This window comes from Cloeon dipterum, chromosome 3 (assembly GCF_949628265.1).
Source record: "Cloeon dipterum chromosome 3, ieCloDipt1.1, whole genome shotgun sequence".
Lineage (NCBI taxonomy): Eukaryota > Metazoa > Arthropoda > Insecta > Ephemeroptera > Baetidae > Cloeon > Cloeon dipterum.
The window spans coordinates 30,920,480-30,933,003 of NC_088788.1; the positions used below are offsets into that span (position 1 = coordinate 30,920,480).

The window sequence follows — 12,524 nt, forward strand, 5'->3', positions numbered from 1 at the left end:
TTGGTAACACTACATTCATAATATTTTGTTTATCGTGCACTTTCACGTTGTTAGCGTTGCGTGTGGCTACTGTGTCTGCGTTTATTTTCCCAAAGTGTTTCTCTATCTCCCCTGGAGGTTCATCTAATCAACTGGGAAACTTGAATTATTAAACGATGGATGTGCAAGCTGGTCCTTCTACCTCCTCTGGTACAAGCTTCAAGGAAAAGCAGGCAGATAGAATGAAAAAGCTGCGTGACCTCCATCAGAAGAGGGTATATTATAATTAAATATATAAATAAGTTAACAACATTATACAATACAAAATAATATTATTATCTAAGAGTATTCAATCCTATTTACACGCATTTAGCAGGCTCATTTTAATTAATTACGCAATTAACTCGCCTGTAATTATTATTTTTTCACTTGAATGCAGAAATTAATTTTCACTGCTTTTGACTTTCAGAACGAAGCCCGTCAACTGAATCATCAGGAAGTTGTCGAAGAAAATAAAAGGAAAAATCTTCCTACTAATTTTGAGGCTAGAAAGCGAAGGGCTGAATGGATCTTGAAGGACGATGATGCAAGGAAAGAGGCTGCAGAAAAGGTGAGAACATTTTCTTAGTTCTTTATTGTTAACAAAAAGGAAACTGCTGAACAAACAAAAGAAAGGAATACATAACTACATAACTATATAATATAATTATTCTCACCTAATCTTGGTGCGAACAGTGCCACCCAAAGGAATGTACATGACCTGATTGGCACCAAAAAACAGAATATGCTGCTGTTTTTACTACTTTGAGTGTTAATATTTACAAAAGCCCCATTATTTATTCTTTTTTCAATGCTTCTTTTGACCTTGTGACCTTTTTTTTAAATTCAGATTTTTATTACTACATTGACACATTTTCCCTCTACTTAAGGATATCAAAATAATAGGGAAATTTTACAGGGAGAAGATTATGACAGAGTGAAACTTATGGAAGTTGGTGCTGATGAGGCTGCCAAATTGGATAGAAAGAAAAAGAAGAAAAACCCTGACCAAGGATTTGCAGACTATCAGCAAGCCACCATTAGGTAACAGGCTCAAATACGCCATTTAAAAGATCTCATGCTATTTAATATTTTGACAGGCAATACACCCGTCTAGTAAACAACATGAAAGTTGACCATGAGCAGTATGAAAGGCAAAAAGAATCTGTTGGAGAGGATGTATTCTACGGCAAACAGAACACTATTTTGCACGGCGTTCACAAAGACAGCAAAGAGGGTATTGACCGGATGGTCCAGGATTTGGAAAAACAGTACGCAGAAATCTGTTGATAGAACGACTCTTTATTTAAAATGCAATTTCCTTTGCAGGATCGCCAAGAGAGAGAAGTATAGCCGCCGAAGGATGCACAACGATGATGCCGACATTGATTACATCAACGAGAGGAACATGAAGTTCAACACAAAGCTGGAACGGTTTTATGGAGAGTATACCACAGAAATCAAGCAGAATTTGGAGCGAGGAACTGCTGTGTAAATGGAGTCACAGGCTTAGTCATTCGCATACTGCTGATCGATATCTCTGTGTGCATGGACAACTTTTTTATCATTAGCATTAAGGGGTAGATGTATTTCTCAAAAATAAATACAGATTTGGAGGCTAAATATATTGAAATACAAGTTGCGTCTTTATTTTTTGATTACTGTAGTAGTTTCCAAGGTAGTGCTGTCGAAATTAATATATGCAGTGATGGAGACGGTCCAGAAAATAAAATGACATTTATCTACAAAAGTATCACAGCATATCTACATTATTTGATGAATTTTCAAGTTTCCTCTTATTGGATCATTAATTTTTATTCGAGTTGCCTTGTTTGGATTTCATCAAAACCTGTTGACCGAGTGTGCGCCCGCATGGGTGTCTCAACAAATAATTTCTTTACTTAGAAAATGAGTTCATATGTTTTAATACACATATTGATAAATTCATTTTGTTTCCAGTCAAGGATCCAACCAGCAGACCCAAAATTCATTCTAGTTGGCCCATCATTTAGCATTTTAGACATTTTCTGTTCCAATTCAGGAAAGATCCTTGCACATATTTTTAAATACAATAAATAACCAGATGCTTTTAAGTTGGATCAAAAGAATCTCTTTGTGGCTCAATTTTCCTTCTTGTTCAACTCGATGGTGGCTCCCTTCTGCTCCTCCGTCATGTCCTTATCACCCCAGCCCCACAGTTGGTGGGTGCCATCGCCAGTGCGCAGCACTCGCTTCATGACAACGTCACTCGGAACAGTCTTCAAGTCGTAGGCCCAGCCGATCAGCGCGAAGAAGTCGATAAAAGCCGTTGTGATATTCAGTCTGTAGTTGCCAAGCTCAGCGGTCTTGTAATCCCAGGGAAAGACGTGGTGGTAGTTGTGCCAGCCTTCACCCAGCGCCAAAGCAGCCACGGAGTAATTTTCAGAAGGATTGATGCTCCTTGAAATCAACAATGAAATTGGTATCAAAAATTTGATTGGGGATTTATCCTTCAACTCACTTGTCGTAGGGCTTGTTTCCCCACATGTGTGCAAAACTGTTGACCATCCATGTCACGTTCAGGGTGAAAGCGTAACGAAGGAGAGTCGACACAAACCACGCGTTTGACCAAGTTTCGTTCCACAAATAGACTGGGATCAGCGTGGGCAGTAGGAAGCAGATCAATGGCATCAAATACAGGTAGTACCTGAAATTTTAAGTAGCACGTAAGAGCGCGGAAGTTGGATGGTAAAAAATATTTTAAAACAAATATTAACAATAGCCGTTTCTACTTTGCGCAAAATAGAGCTTTCCTCCAGGCATTAATTAATTAAACAAATTACAAAACCGTAAGAGACAAACTTTTTAATTATAGTCATACAAGGAATTAAAATATAATTTTTTTCATGAGACAATAGTGTTTCAAAATAAATTCTAAGTTTGAGCAGAGAGATTTTGTTTTCAAATATAGCGGCAAAATATTTATTAAATATAAAAAAGAAGCTCCCCAGCCTAGGAAATTTAAATCATTAAAATACCTACTTCTTTTGGAACATAACAATTTTGTCCTCTTCAAGATCCTTGAGACTGATTCCTCTGCCTTTTTCGATCACCATGGGGTGCTTGCGGCACACAAGCCAGCCAACGTGCGAGAAAAAGAAACCGCGCTTTGCATTGTGAGGGTCGGCATCGGTCTCGCTGTACTTGTGGTGCACACGGTGGTCACGCACCCACTCGTAAATATGGTTCTGAAAATTTCTACGGTCAAGTTCCATGTTGAAAGCCAAATCGCTTGAGTTGCTAACCTGGAACGAAAGGGTGTTGAAGAGCATGAGGATCACTCTCAAGGGCCACTTGGCTTTGTAGCCGCGGTGAGCCCAGAGCCTGTGAGCGCCAGCTGTAATCCCAAGACCTCCAATCTGGTACAGCACGAATGCTAAATATTTAAAAGAAAAAAAAAATAGAAATGTGACATTACACATACAACAAGCGAATATTACTGTATAACACGGTGGCTAGTTTAGCAGAGGCAAACATCAAGTAGACACCATAGAGCGCTGCCAAGTGCAAGTAGCCCAGCAGAATCACGTTTCGCCACCTGATTCTCAAGCGGTAGGGCTTGCTGCTGGTGGTTGACGACTCGGTCTTTTCAGTTTGAATATTGCTCGGTTCAGAGTTCTTCATGTTCAGGGTGGACACCATGTCTGGGTCCTCATCCTCGTACAGAACGCCGGTGGGTCCATCTGGCTCTGTTGCTGGGCGCGGGGTAACCGTGTCAGGTCCAAGTGCGGCAATCACGCTGAACAGAGAAATCAAGCAGGGCTCTTAATTTAGGTTATTTACAAATCAGAAATAACGACGGTATATATTTACACAAAAATTTATTAACGATATCTTGGTAAGTAAAATAATTTTATCTTTTAAGTTTGTGGTCTCATTTAGTCTGTTAGCCCACTCGCAATTAGCTTGATAAGCGAATATTTTGTAATTAATTTTAAATTATTGTGCATTTAAATTTCAATAACCTCGTTGTTGGAAATTTTTATACTCCGACTAAAGAGATATGGAAATAGCCTGTTGCGCGTGTTTATTATCGCACCAACATTGATTAAGCTTGCTTGGAATTGCGTTTCAAATCGACATAGAATACACCCACAGTAAGTAAATATTTTAACAAAATCTGTATATTGAAACGATTTTCTGATGTCGATCGCTCTTATCGCATAATGCATAATGCTTTTTTGAAAGAGTGCTGCGATTTCCTTTGCATCCCATAAAATATGATTTCACCATTTAGCTTTGTACGGAGCCTTGAAATGTCACTTCGATTTGAAAAGGGGAAGAGGCGCAAGCGTAAACTCAATATACACAGCGAAAAGTTCCGAGTGGCCTATCTACGCGGAATACAGTACAGCAGTTGTTGCGATATCTCTTTCTTCGTGGCGGAGAATATAACACTGTCTTGTAATAAGTCCAGAGCACCACAGGAAATCGCTGGCCATTTAATATATTCGCTGGTGGTGTTTTTCATGTGCACGGTGTATCCGCAGCAGTTTCTATAGAGCGCGGGTGTGACGTCGCGGTGTGTGAAAAGCGAACGCGACGAAGTTTCCACTTCATGCGTCGTGATTATGAGGAGAAAAATAAGCACATAATGAAAAAAAGAGTAAGACTGCATGAATAAAGAAACCCAAGAGGTCTCGTCGCGAGATGTCGGTCGAATACACTTAATTATAGAGCCTTTGCTAAAAAAATGGTTGAGGTTGTATATTAATAATATCTTTGTCGAGGACAGGAAGTCACGTTAAGGTTTTTTCGGAGCTTCATGTGCTTGCGAAGGATTTTAGAATTAATTAATAACTGCAGGCACTTTTAAGAAAGTCCGTCACTTTTGTGATAGAAATTAATAAGTAAAATGAAAAAATCAATTAAAAAATTGCATATTATTTGGCATTTACAGGAAGCAGTAGGAGCACATTTAGAAGCTTTACTTATCTTCACTTAAAAACTTGCCTAAACTTTACGTGCGTTAAGAGATAAAAGCGATTACACCTGTCTGCAAACAAGAAAATGCAACCACACCTAAATGTGTCTACAAATTAACTCGTAAAAAGTAGGTCTTTGTTTTTGGTGCAATAAAGGAAAACAATATCCAAAACGCATGTAAAATATAATATTTCGAATGTGCGCGCGTGTCCATGCGCATCAGGTGTGTGCTAGTACGGCGATTTAAAATTCAATGGACAACTAAGTAAGTGGACACGTCTCATATCGGCAGAGTCAAATAAAATGCAAATGGGCAGGCAAAAGACAATAGGCTTTTTGTTTGTCCCCATAATTAGCCGCGACGCTACTTGACCTTTAACACAATGTGGTGCTCTTTCGGGGTCACTTGCTCGCAAGGTCCAAAATTAGAACTGCGGTTCCCACAATGCAAACTGATTTAAAGTAATTTGATCACGTTGCACCGAGAAAATACTTTCATGCACATGCGACATGTTCGATTCTGAATTTAGACTCAAGGTGATCACACGGAGAACAGCCTACGCTCGCTGAGATTCGCGAGCATTCCCTGCCGAAAATCAATACTTTTGCAACTCGGCCATTTTTCTCGCCTACGCAACTCACGGGGATGACACAAATTGCAAAATCGGCTCGTTGACCTCAAAAAGGTTCCATGAGTGCGGTTCTAGTGCATCGCCTTGCACCTTTTAATTTTAGAATCACGCGAGCCCCTGGCGGCCGCAGATGCGCTAATCACAACGGTGCCCGTGCACGACGACTGGAGTGCCCTTAGCAACCCGATAAACTTAAATTTCAAACGCTAGCAAGACCTTCAATTTTAACCAACTGCTTCAGTTTGCTAATAAATTATGTAAGAAAACTATTTCCAGTGTTCACCGAAAAATTAAATGTTTGAAAAATAAATATGCGAAAAAACTGACTCACCTTTCGACCTTGTTGCACAACTTCTGCAAGTCTTCGATGCTGGCCATGGTTGGTTATCTGCAAGTCGGAAAAAGAGAAAAGGTAATAGAGTTCAGCAGGTGGTGCAGGACAGCGAGAAAAATTTTCTAGTGTCGGTCGCTCATGCCAATTTGCGCGCGCGGCCTGCTCGTAAGTAAGTCTTGTGCTGCGAGCCGGTCCGTCTGCCTCCAAGCAACTGCGGGCGGCCTGGCTTCTCTGTACTATTCTAAACGCACGCCGCCGCACTCGACAAAAAAGCAAAGCGAACCCTGCGGACGGTATTCACGGAGTGGCGTGCGTACTCAGCTGACGCGTCACGTGACGGCCCTCAGGAGGCTTTCATTGGCGAAGAGACCTCGCACCACGTAACCGGCTCGCCAGATATTACGAATCCCCTCTGCAATAAGGGCTGTGGATGCTGCACATGAACTAAAGGGGAATTGCACGCCAACTTCCAACGTGGCTCCACATCATCACACCACACACAACACAGCCTGCCGCAACTATTTATTTCAGTCCGTTTTTTGGCTTGGATAATAAATGCAGCTCTATTATTATTTGCAACCAAAGGGTCGTTGCCTCTTCCGATCGAATTACAGCATAGCTTCCACGGGCGCCGAGCCAAATTAGCGTTTGGGATAAGCCTGCTATTTTTTTTTCATGAGACGGTGCGTCGGAAGTTGAGAGTGGCGTGATCTCACACACGGCCAATGTCAAGGCCTGTCTCGGCTATCCCAACCCACTTCGCATTAAAAATTTAACTCTTTAGTAAATCATACAACCCTGCCCAGGAAACTCAAATTACGCTCATATATTTATCTTTGAGAGAACTTTTATAAATTAATGTGATTCAAATTGAGAAATTGGAACACATTTAATATTGTGAAAATATTTAGGACCAATACGAAATAATCAGAGATAATATATTGTGAAGTAGTTGTTGCGTGAATAATTATTATCCTGTGGGCAATGGGAATTTATGAAAAATGCCAAACTAACTGACAGAATACATAGTTTGGAAATGCAGCATATTCAAATGCAGTCGAGTGGAAATACGGTGCTTATTAGAGGCAAACATTGCGGCGGAACAATAATGGGAATTGATTCTGAAACTTTTCTCTATTCCCATGTGTAAGGAAATAAATGGAGCAACCACGAGTCGCATTGTGATTATATTGACCTAAACATAGAAAAAACTAGTGTTTGATTGTTAAAAATGAGGCAATAATCGCTGCAGAGGTACAAGATTAATATAAATTAGCCAGCCGAGCGACGCATTTACTGTTATTATGTAATTATTAAATCTTGATTTAGCGGACACCTTTGCAGTCATTCGTCCAAAACCTTGTAAGAAATTTGGCTTTATTTTTGCTACAATTTCTAACAAATAATTTGAGAGTTGGAAGAAAGATAAGTTCAAAGGCAATAGCCTTGAGTGTGGTTTAACGCACACAATGCGAAGAATAGTATGATGTTATACGTATTATAATTACTGCTCTCCTCGCTCAAAGGTCAACGTTGTGTTGAGGATGGAGTTCTACAGCCATTATGTAGCTGTCGGTGCGATATTTCTACAGAATTCAAATGCACACGCGTTAATTTCGTCACATTTTCATGACGCATATTATAAATGAAGAATATAATAGACCACCATGAATGATGCAAGATTTTTTTGCACCGTCCTGCATTTTCACTAGAAACGATTCCGTCTGATGTAGGATTCCGCTAAGGTTATTGACTCGTAAAAAAATTATTTGGCACGCCTCTCGGAAAATTAGTTCTTTTTATTTTTTAGGATAAGTTCGGCAACCTGATTGCAACCTTATTTTGTCGTTGTTTCAACCTTCGCTTGGCTCCAGTGAAGCCTCGGGAATATTCTAAGGTGAAATTTTTATAGGGTTACAATTAACAATTAATTATTTATCATCCTAGTGAGGCACATGACAACGTCAAGTCGTCAACTCAATATTTTGGTTCATGCGTTCATGCATTTTCTGCTCGTCATTTTTTCCCATTGTCCGTTTACTTTCCAGTGATAATTTTACTTTATGACACTGTAATGTTTTTAATCATGAACAATAAGAAACACAAGGAGAGCCTTGAAAATCTTTCTATAGAGTTGAGTCAAGGATTTAAGTTTTTTTGCCAGTCATTTTTCATAAATTTATAGCGAAAGAATGAGAGTACTTTACCAAAAGCATTAAAAATTGCGATTTATCAATCATCTTTCGCTTTGCATAATGTGTGCCGCAGGAAAACACCCCTACTCTTCATATTTGTCCTAAACCTTTTGTCTTTTCTCGTCTTTCTATAAAACATCCAGCCTGAGCATATTTGCTGATCGAGAATTTCAAGTCCCACGAAAATTTGCCCCGAAAAACTTGAGTCAATTGTCAGGGGTGAAGCAATTTAAAAGAAATAATAAAAAATATGAAACTAGTATTGCGCACCATTTTTAAAACGTTATATTTCCTGGGTATTTATTTTAGTTATTTTCCTTATTGAATTTTGTTAGACATACATATGTCATTGCGTTTGATGAATATATTGGCTAGTTATCAAACAATTATTAACAAAATTTATTTAAGTTTTCTGAAACTGAAACTCATGCTAACAGTTTTCAGGATATATTTTGCTTGCAAGCTTTTGGGTCTGTTCGAACCATAATTTTTATCTTAATTTTTCCGTCCCTATACATAATAAGTTACTAACCGAATAAATCATAAACCCAAAAGTGACCTTTACTACTCCAAACATTAATTATTATGTATGTCATTGTAAAATCTAACTTCGAGGAAACTGGCAATAATTCTATGGTACAATATATGTGTGTATGTATACATAGATGATACATTACAATATAAAATTATGAATTCTATGAGTCTTTTTGACGCACCTAATAATCGAGAGCTAACCCCACAAATCGCGTGTCATTAAAGAATGCATCATACTCACGAGTTTGCTGTACTAATGTGCGAAGTTGACTGCGTTCCTTTTATCTATGTCCTGCTGGCACAGCTGATTCGCCGCAGTGTCGTTTCACACTCTCTTCTGGATGGGAAATCCTGTGGCCACGCAAAGCACGCTTTGTCCGGTCAAGTCAGGCTCTGAGACTTGAAAGGAAATGAGCTTGCATTGCGAGTCCTTTTATCGAACCGAACCTGTGATATGAGTGGTGAGTGGACTACAAGCAATTATAGTTGGACCCGCGAGTGGCGTGACAGATGTTCAGAGAGGAGCACGCCGAATGTTGATGTACGCTTTATATATTATTTATTTAATGTTCGCATTGCAGCGATGATAACAAACTTTGGACTTCGTCTTCCCTGCATTTAGCTATATGTATACGTAGAGAAAACAGAAAAATGTTTATCACACATCTCTGCATGACTTTCCATGTGTTTGAGAATGATTTTGACAGTTCATGATAATATTAGATAATAAATATTATAGTTATAGTATTGTTGCATTGAAGATGGATAACGTGTATCTTTAATCTTTAACGCGTCAATGTCAAAGATCGTCAAGTTTCGTTACATCAAACTAAGCCATCATAGAATATTATTACGTAATCACTCTATTAATAATCCCGATTGTTGGCGTAATGGTAGTGAGGCAAAAAATTGATCATTTTGCGATACATATATTAAATAAATAATATATTATATATACATATATTAAATAAATAATATACATATGTATGTACATATATGATTTGAAATAAGAAAGTAAAAAATAAAATATTAAAATATTGTGCACACTTGTCTCATTGTCGGCTGTAACTAGTACCAGTCAGGTAGTTACAAATTATCCAATGCATATTTAATTTAAATTTTATTAATAATTCCACCTTCGAAGACGGTAATTTGAAATTAAATTTTTTCTCAACCTATTCAAATTGTTTTATGTTTATTACGATAGGCTATTAAAGTATAATGTCGTGGTCTATTTAATCAAAATCAATTTAAATCCTAATTCGGCTTCACTTAAAATTATTGTTGTTTGCCTATTAGTGGACAAAGTAAAATAATAATCTTGAGCCACACAGGCAGCAGTGTTTTCAGTCTCGCGTAGGCTCAATTTTCAAGTGGCTGTGTATTTCCGCAGCGTAGCACAAAAGTGCTAAAAGTGTGCAAATAGTGTCTGATGTACAGTGTTCATTAAACAGATTAAACAAAATTTTTACACCCCACCTGATCTGTACAGTCGCGGTCCATGCATGCGTACCAAAATGAAGCTATGCGCTAATTAAATCATTAAATGGTGGAAGTAACAGCAGAAAGTGAAGCTTTTGTCGTCACTCTTATCAAATACAAATGACGACTGTTTTGATAGCAATAATTGGATATAATATAACTATCTTTTTGACGTCAGTTTATTTCATTCGATCCCGGCGTAGCTAAAGATACACAATATGCAATAATTTGCTAATGTTTTCCTCATTATTTTGTATTTTCCCACTTTCATTAACTTCTTCTTTGCTTCTAGTAAAAAGAGGTGACAATATTTATCATAGGTCAGACTATTGTATTCTTCAGTTTTTTTGTCGCAAACCACCTCGTATGTGTCGAAATTGCGAGATCCTGCCCTTGGCAACAGCATCAATGTCAAGTGAGGAAAGCTTCAATTAATCTTCATTTGAATCATGCTGTTGCATAATCTGTCGTCTTTTTCCACAAATACATGAAAAACTTTCAAGGTGAGAAAAGCACCATGTGATGAGGTGGGAAATTTGCCTTTTTTATTTTGTGATAATTATTTATGTAAATATATCTACATCAGAATTTTCTTAATTAAAATATCTATTTCCTCCCGCTAATGGTTAAAAATGCTCTAAATGTCTTCAGTTAATGATAGTTGTTCTGCATGATTTTAAACTGTATATATGACTTTTGGGAAGAGTAAACAAATAAATAAATAAATTCGCCTGATAAACATTTTTGTAATATCTGGTTTTCAGTGAACTTAACAAACCAGTAAAATTTTTATTTGGGTCTGATGGCATTAGTTATTCTAATTTTAAAACATAATTATTCAAAAATAACAAATTATTTTGACAGTAAATTCAAACTCTTATCAAATTTTGTAACATTTTAGTTTCAATCAAAAAGTGTCACTCTACCAGAAATTAAATCTGCTTTTATAAAACTCGCTACTAAAACAATTAGTGCGGTAGATCATGAGACAAGTTCGTGCTCACAGCAATGGCGTGGCTTGAAACCTTCAATCTGCGAGCCTTGTTTGACCTTTCCGTCACCGCCAAATCGCGAATGCTCATATAGCACTCGCACACGTGATTTCATCTCGGCCGATTTTTATCAGCAGAAGCACTTAATCGCACTTCATAGAGATAATAATTATGTAATTCAATTAAAAATGTTCTCATCACTTGCAATCATAGAATCTCCTTTATTCCAAACATCTAAAAAAATCCGCTTATCTGTTTGTCAGTGTTTTGGAAAAATGCGTTTGCCTTGTTTGTTACAAAGTCGCATTGTTTAGAAAACTGTTGCTATCGCAACAAATCAATCATTCTTCTGAAAGAACTGATTGCAATACAAAGAAGGACAATTTTGTCTTTTTACTTTTGATATAAAGTTGGTTAAATGCGTGGCTACCTAAACGGCATCTTCTCCGTCGCGATTTTTCAGGCGGAGCGTTTCCACTAGCTTCCTCTTCATCTCGTCGTACACACGATGACCATGCACAAGTTGTGCTTCACAACCTAAATTAGCCGGCAATTGACTCCATACTGCTCCATACCGCTTGCTATTATGTCTGGAGCACGTGAGCTGACTAACGAGACTGCCAGATTTATTCCTGACCTTTTGACGTCCAATGACACGCTCCATTATTGCAATCATTTTAAGTCCAGTGCTTTCGAAAGGCTTAATTTTCCTATTTATTCGAGGGTCCCGCAAAAAGAGGCCCGGACTCTCAAGGAGAGCAGCAACGTGCTTTAAATTTGAAACTTGGCCCCGTAAATCTGACACCTGCAAACATTCTTTGAGCGCAATGAGTGTTCGAGAATACCCATCTCTGTTTAAAATTAGCACGGCCTGAATCGCAGTGAGTTCGCATATCGCTTCACTGCCTGCTTCCCTAGATTAAAAAACATTCAATGAATCTACTTGATATTTTGCCAACTCGCTTCATCAGGCTTTCCTCTTCTCAAAACAATTTGGCCACTAACTGCAATAACACCAGGCAAGCTATTATATCGTGATTTTGTTTCTTCAAGTATGGCGTCAAGAATTTAAATAATTAGGCAACCCTGCCATGAGGGAAAGGGACAATAATTATGTTTATTCTCTCTTGAATAATATACATTTATCGATTATCACAAAAAATGAATTGTCAGGGATGAAAAAAGCGAGATCAAAGGCACCATTTATGGCATTCACCGTATTAAGACTTAACTCTGTGAAGAGCAAAGCCGAAGGGGGCAAACCGTACATTATTAAAGTTTTTACCTTTTTAATCCATTACTAACTCATAATTTATAATATCTAGCGACCGGTTGAAAGCTTTTAATTGTAGAACTAGGAGATAACTCTTTA

At 38.0% G+C, this 12,524-nt stretch overlaps 2 protein-coding genes across 3 annotated transcripts; one reads left to right on the top strand and one right to left on the bottom strand.

The window, feature by feature from the left end:
- The first annotated feature begins 79 nt into the window (after positions 1-79).
- Positions 80-1,656, top strand: LOC135940807 (pre-mRNA-splicing factor SYF2). Its single transcript, XM_065485870.1, has 5 exons — positions 80-254; positions 449-589; positions 938-1,062; positions 1,119-1,289; positions 1,348-1,656. Exons 1-5 carry the CDS (start codon positions 156-158, stop codon positions 1,511-1,513), a joined length of 702 nt encoding a protein of 233 aa, XP_065341942.1. The 5' UTR covers positions 80-155; the 3' UTR covers positions 1,514-1,656.
- On the bottom strand, positions 1,629-9,094 carry LOC135940801 (acyl-CoA Delta-9 desaturase-like). Of its 2 annotated transcripts, XM_065485862.1 has the most exons (7): positions 8,920-9,094; positions 5,947-6,003; positions 3,498-3,796; positions 3,303-3,433; positions 3,040-3,245; positions 2,519-2,704; positions 1,629-2,457 (listed from the first exon to the last, which is right to left on the bottom strand). In XM_065485862.1, the coding sequence occupies exons 2-7, from the start codon at positions 5,991-5,993 to the stop codon at positions 2,139-2,141; spliced, it is 1,188 nt and encodes a 395-aa protein (XP_065341934.1). In that variant the 5' UTR covers positions 5,994-6,003; positions 8,920-9,094; the 3' UTR covers positions 1,629-2,138. The 2 variants fall into 2 exon arrangements, with proteins under 2 accessions (XP_065341934.1, XP_065341933.1); XM_065485861.1 differs by lacking the exon at positions 8,920-9,094 and having other exon boundaries at positions 5,947-6,202.
- Positions 9,095-12,524: the final 3,430 nt, after the last annotated feature.

Coding starts and splice junctions, on each gene's coding strand:
- LOC135940807 (XM_065485870.1), top strand. CDS start 156: ATGGATGTGCAAGCTGGTCCTTCTACCTCCTCTGGTACAAGCTTCAAG. Junction 1,063..1,118: donor TATCAGCAAGCCACCATTAG/GTAACAGGCTCA, acceptor ATATTTTGACAG/GCAATACACCCGTCTAGTAA. Junction 1,290..1,347: donor GTCCAGGATTTGGAAAAACA/GTACGCAGAAAT, acceptor TTTCCTTTGCAG/GATCGCCAAGAGAGAGAAGT.
- LOC135940801 (XM_065485862.1), bottom strand. CDS start 5,993: ATGGCCAGCATCGAAGACTTGCAGAAGTTGTGCAACAAGGTCGAAAG. Junction 3,434..3,497: donor ACTAGCCACCGTGTTATACA/GTAATATTCGCT, acceptor TTAAATATTTAG/CATTCGTGCTGTACCAGATT. Junction 3,246..3,302: donor TCAACACCCTTTCGTTCCAG/GTTAGCAACTCA, acceptor AGAAATTTTCAG/AACCATATTTACGAGTGGGT.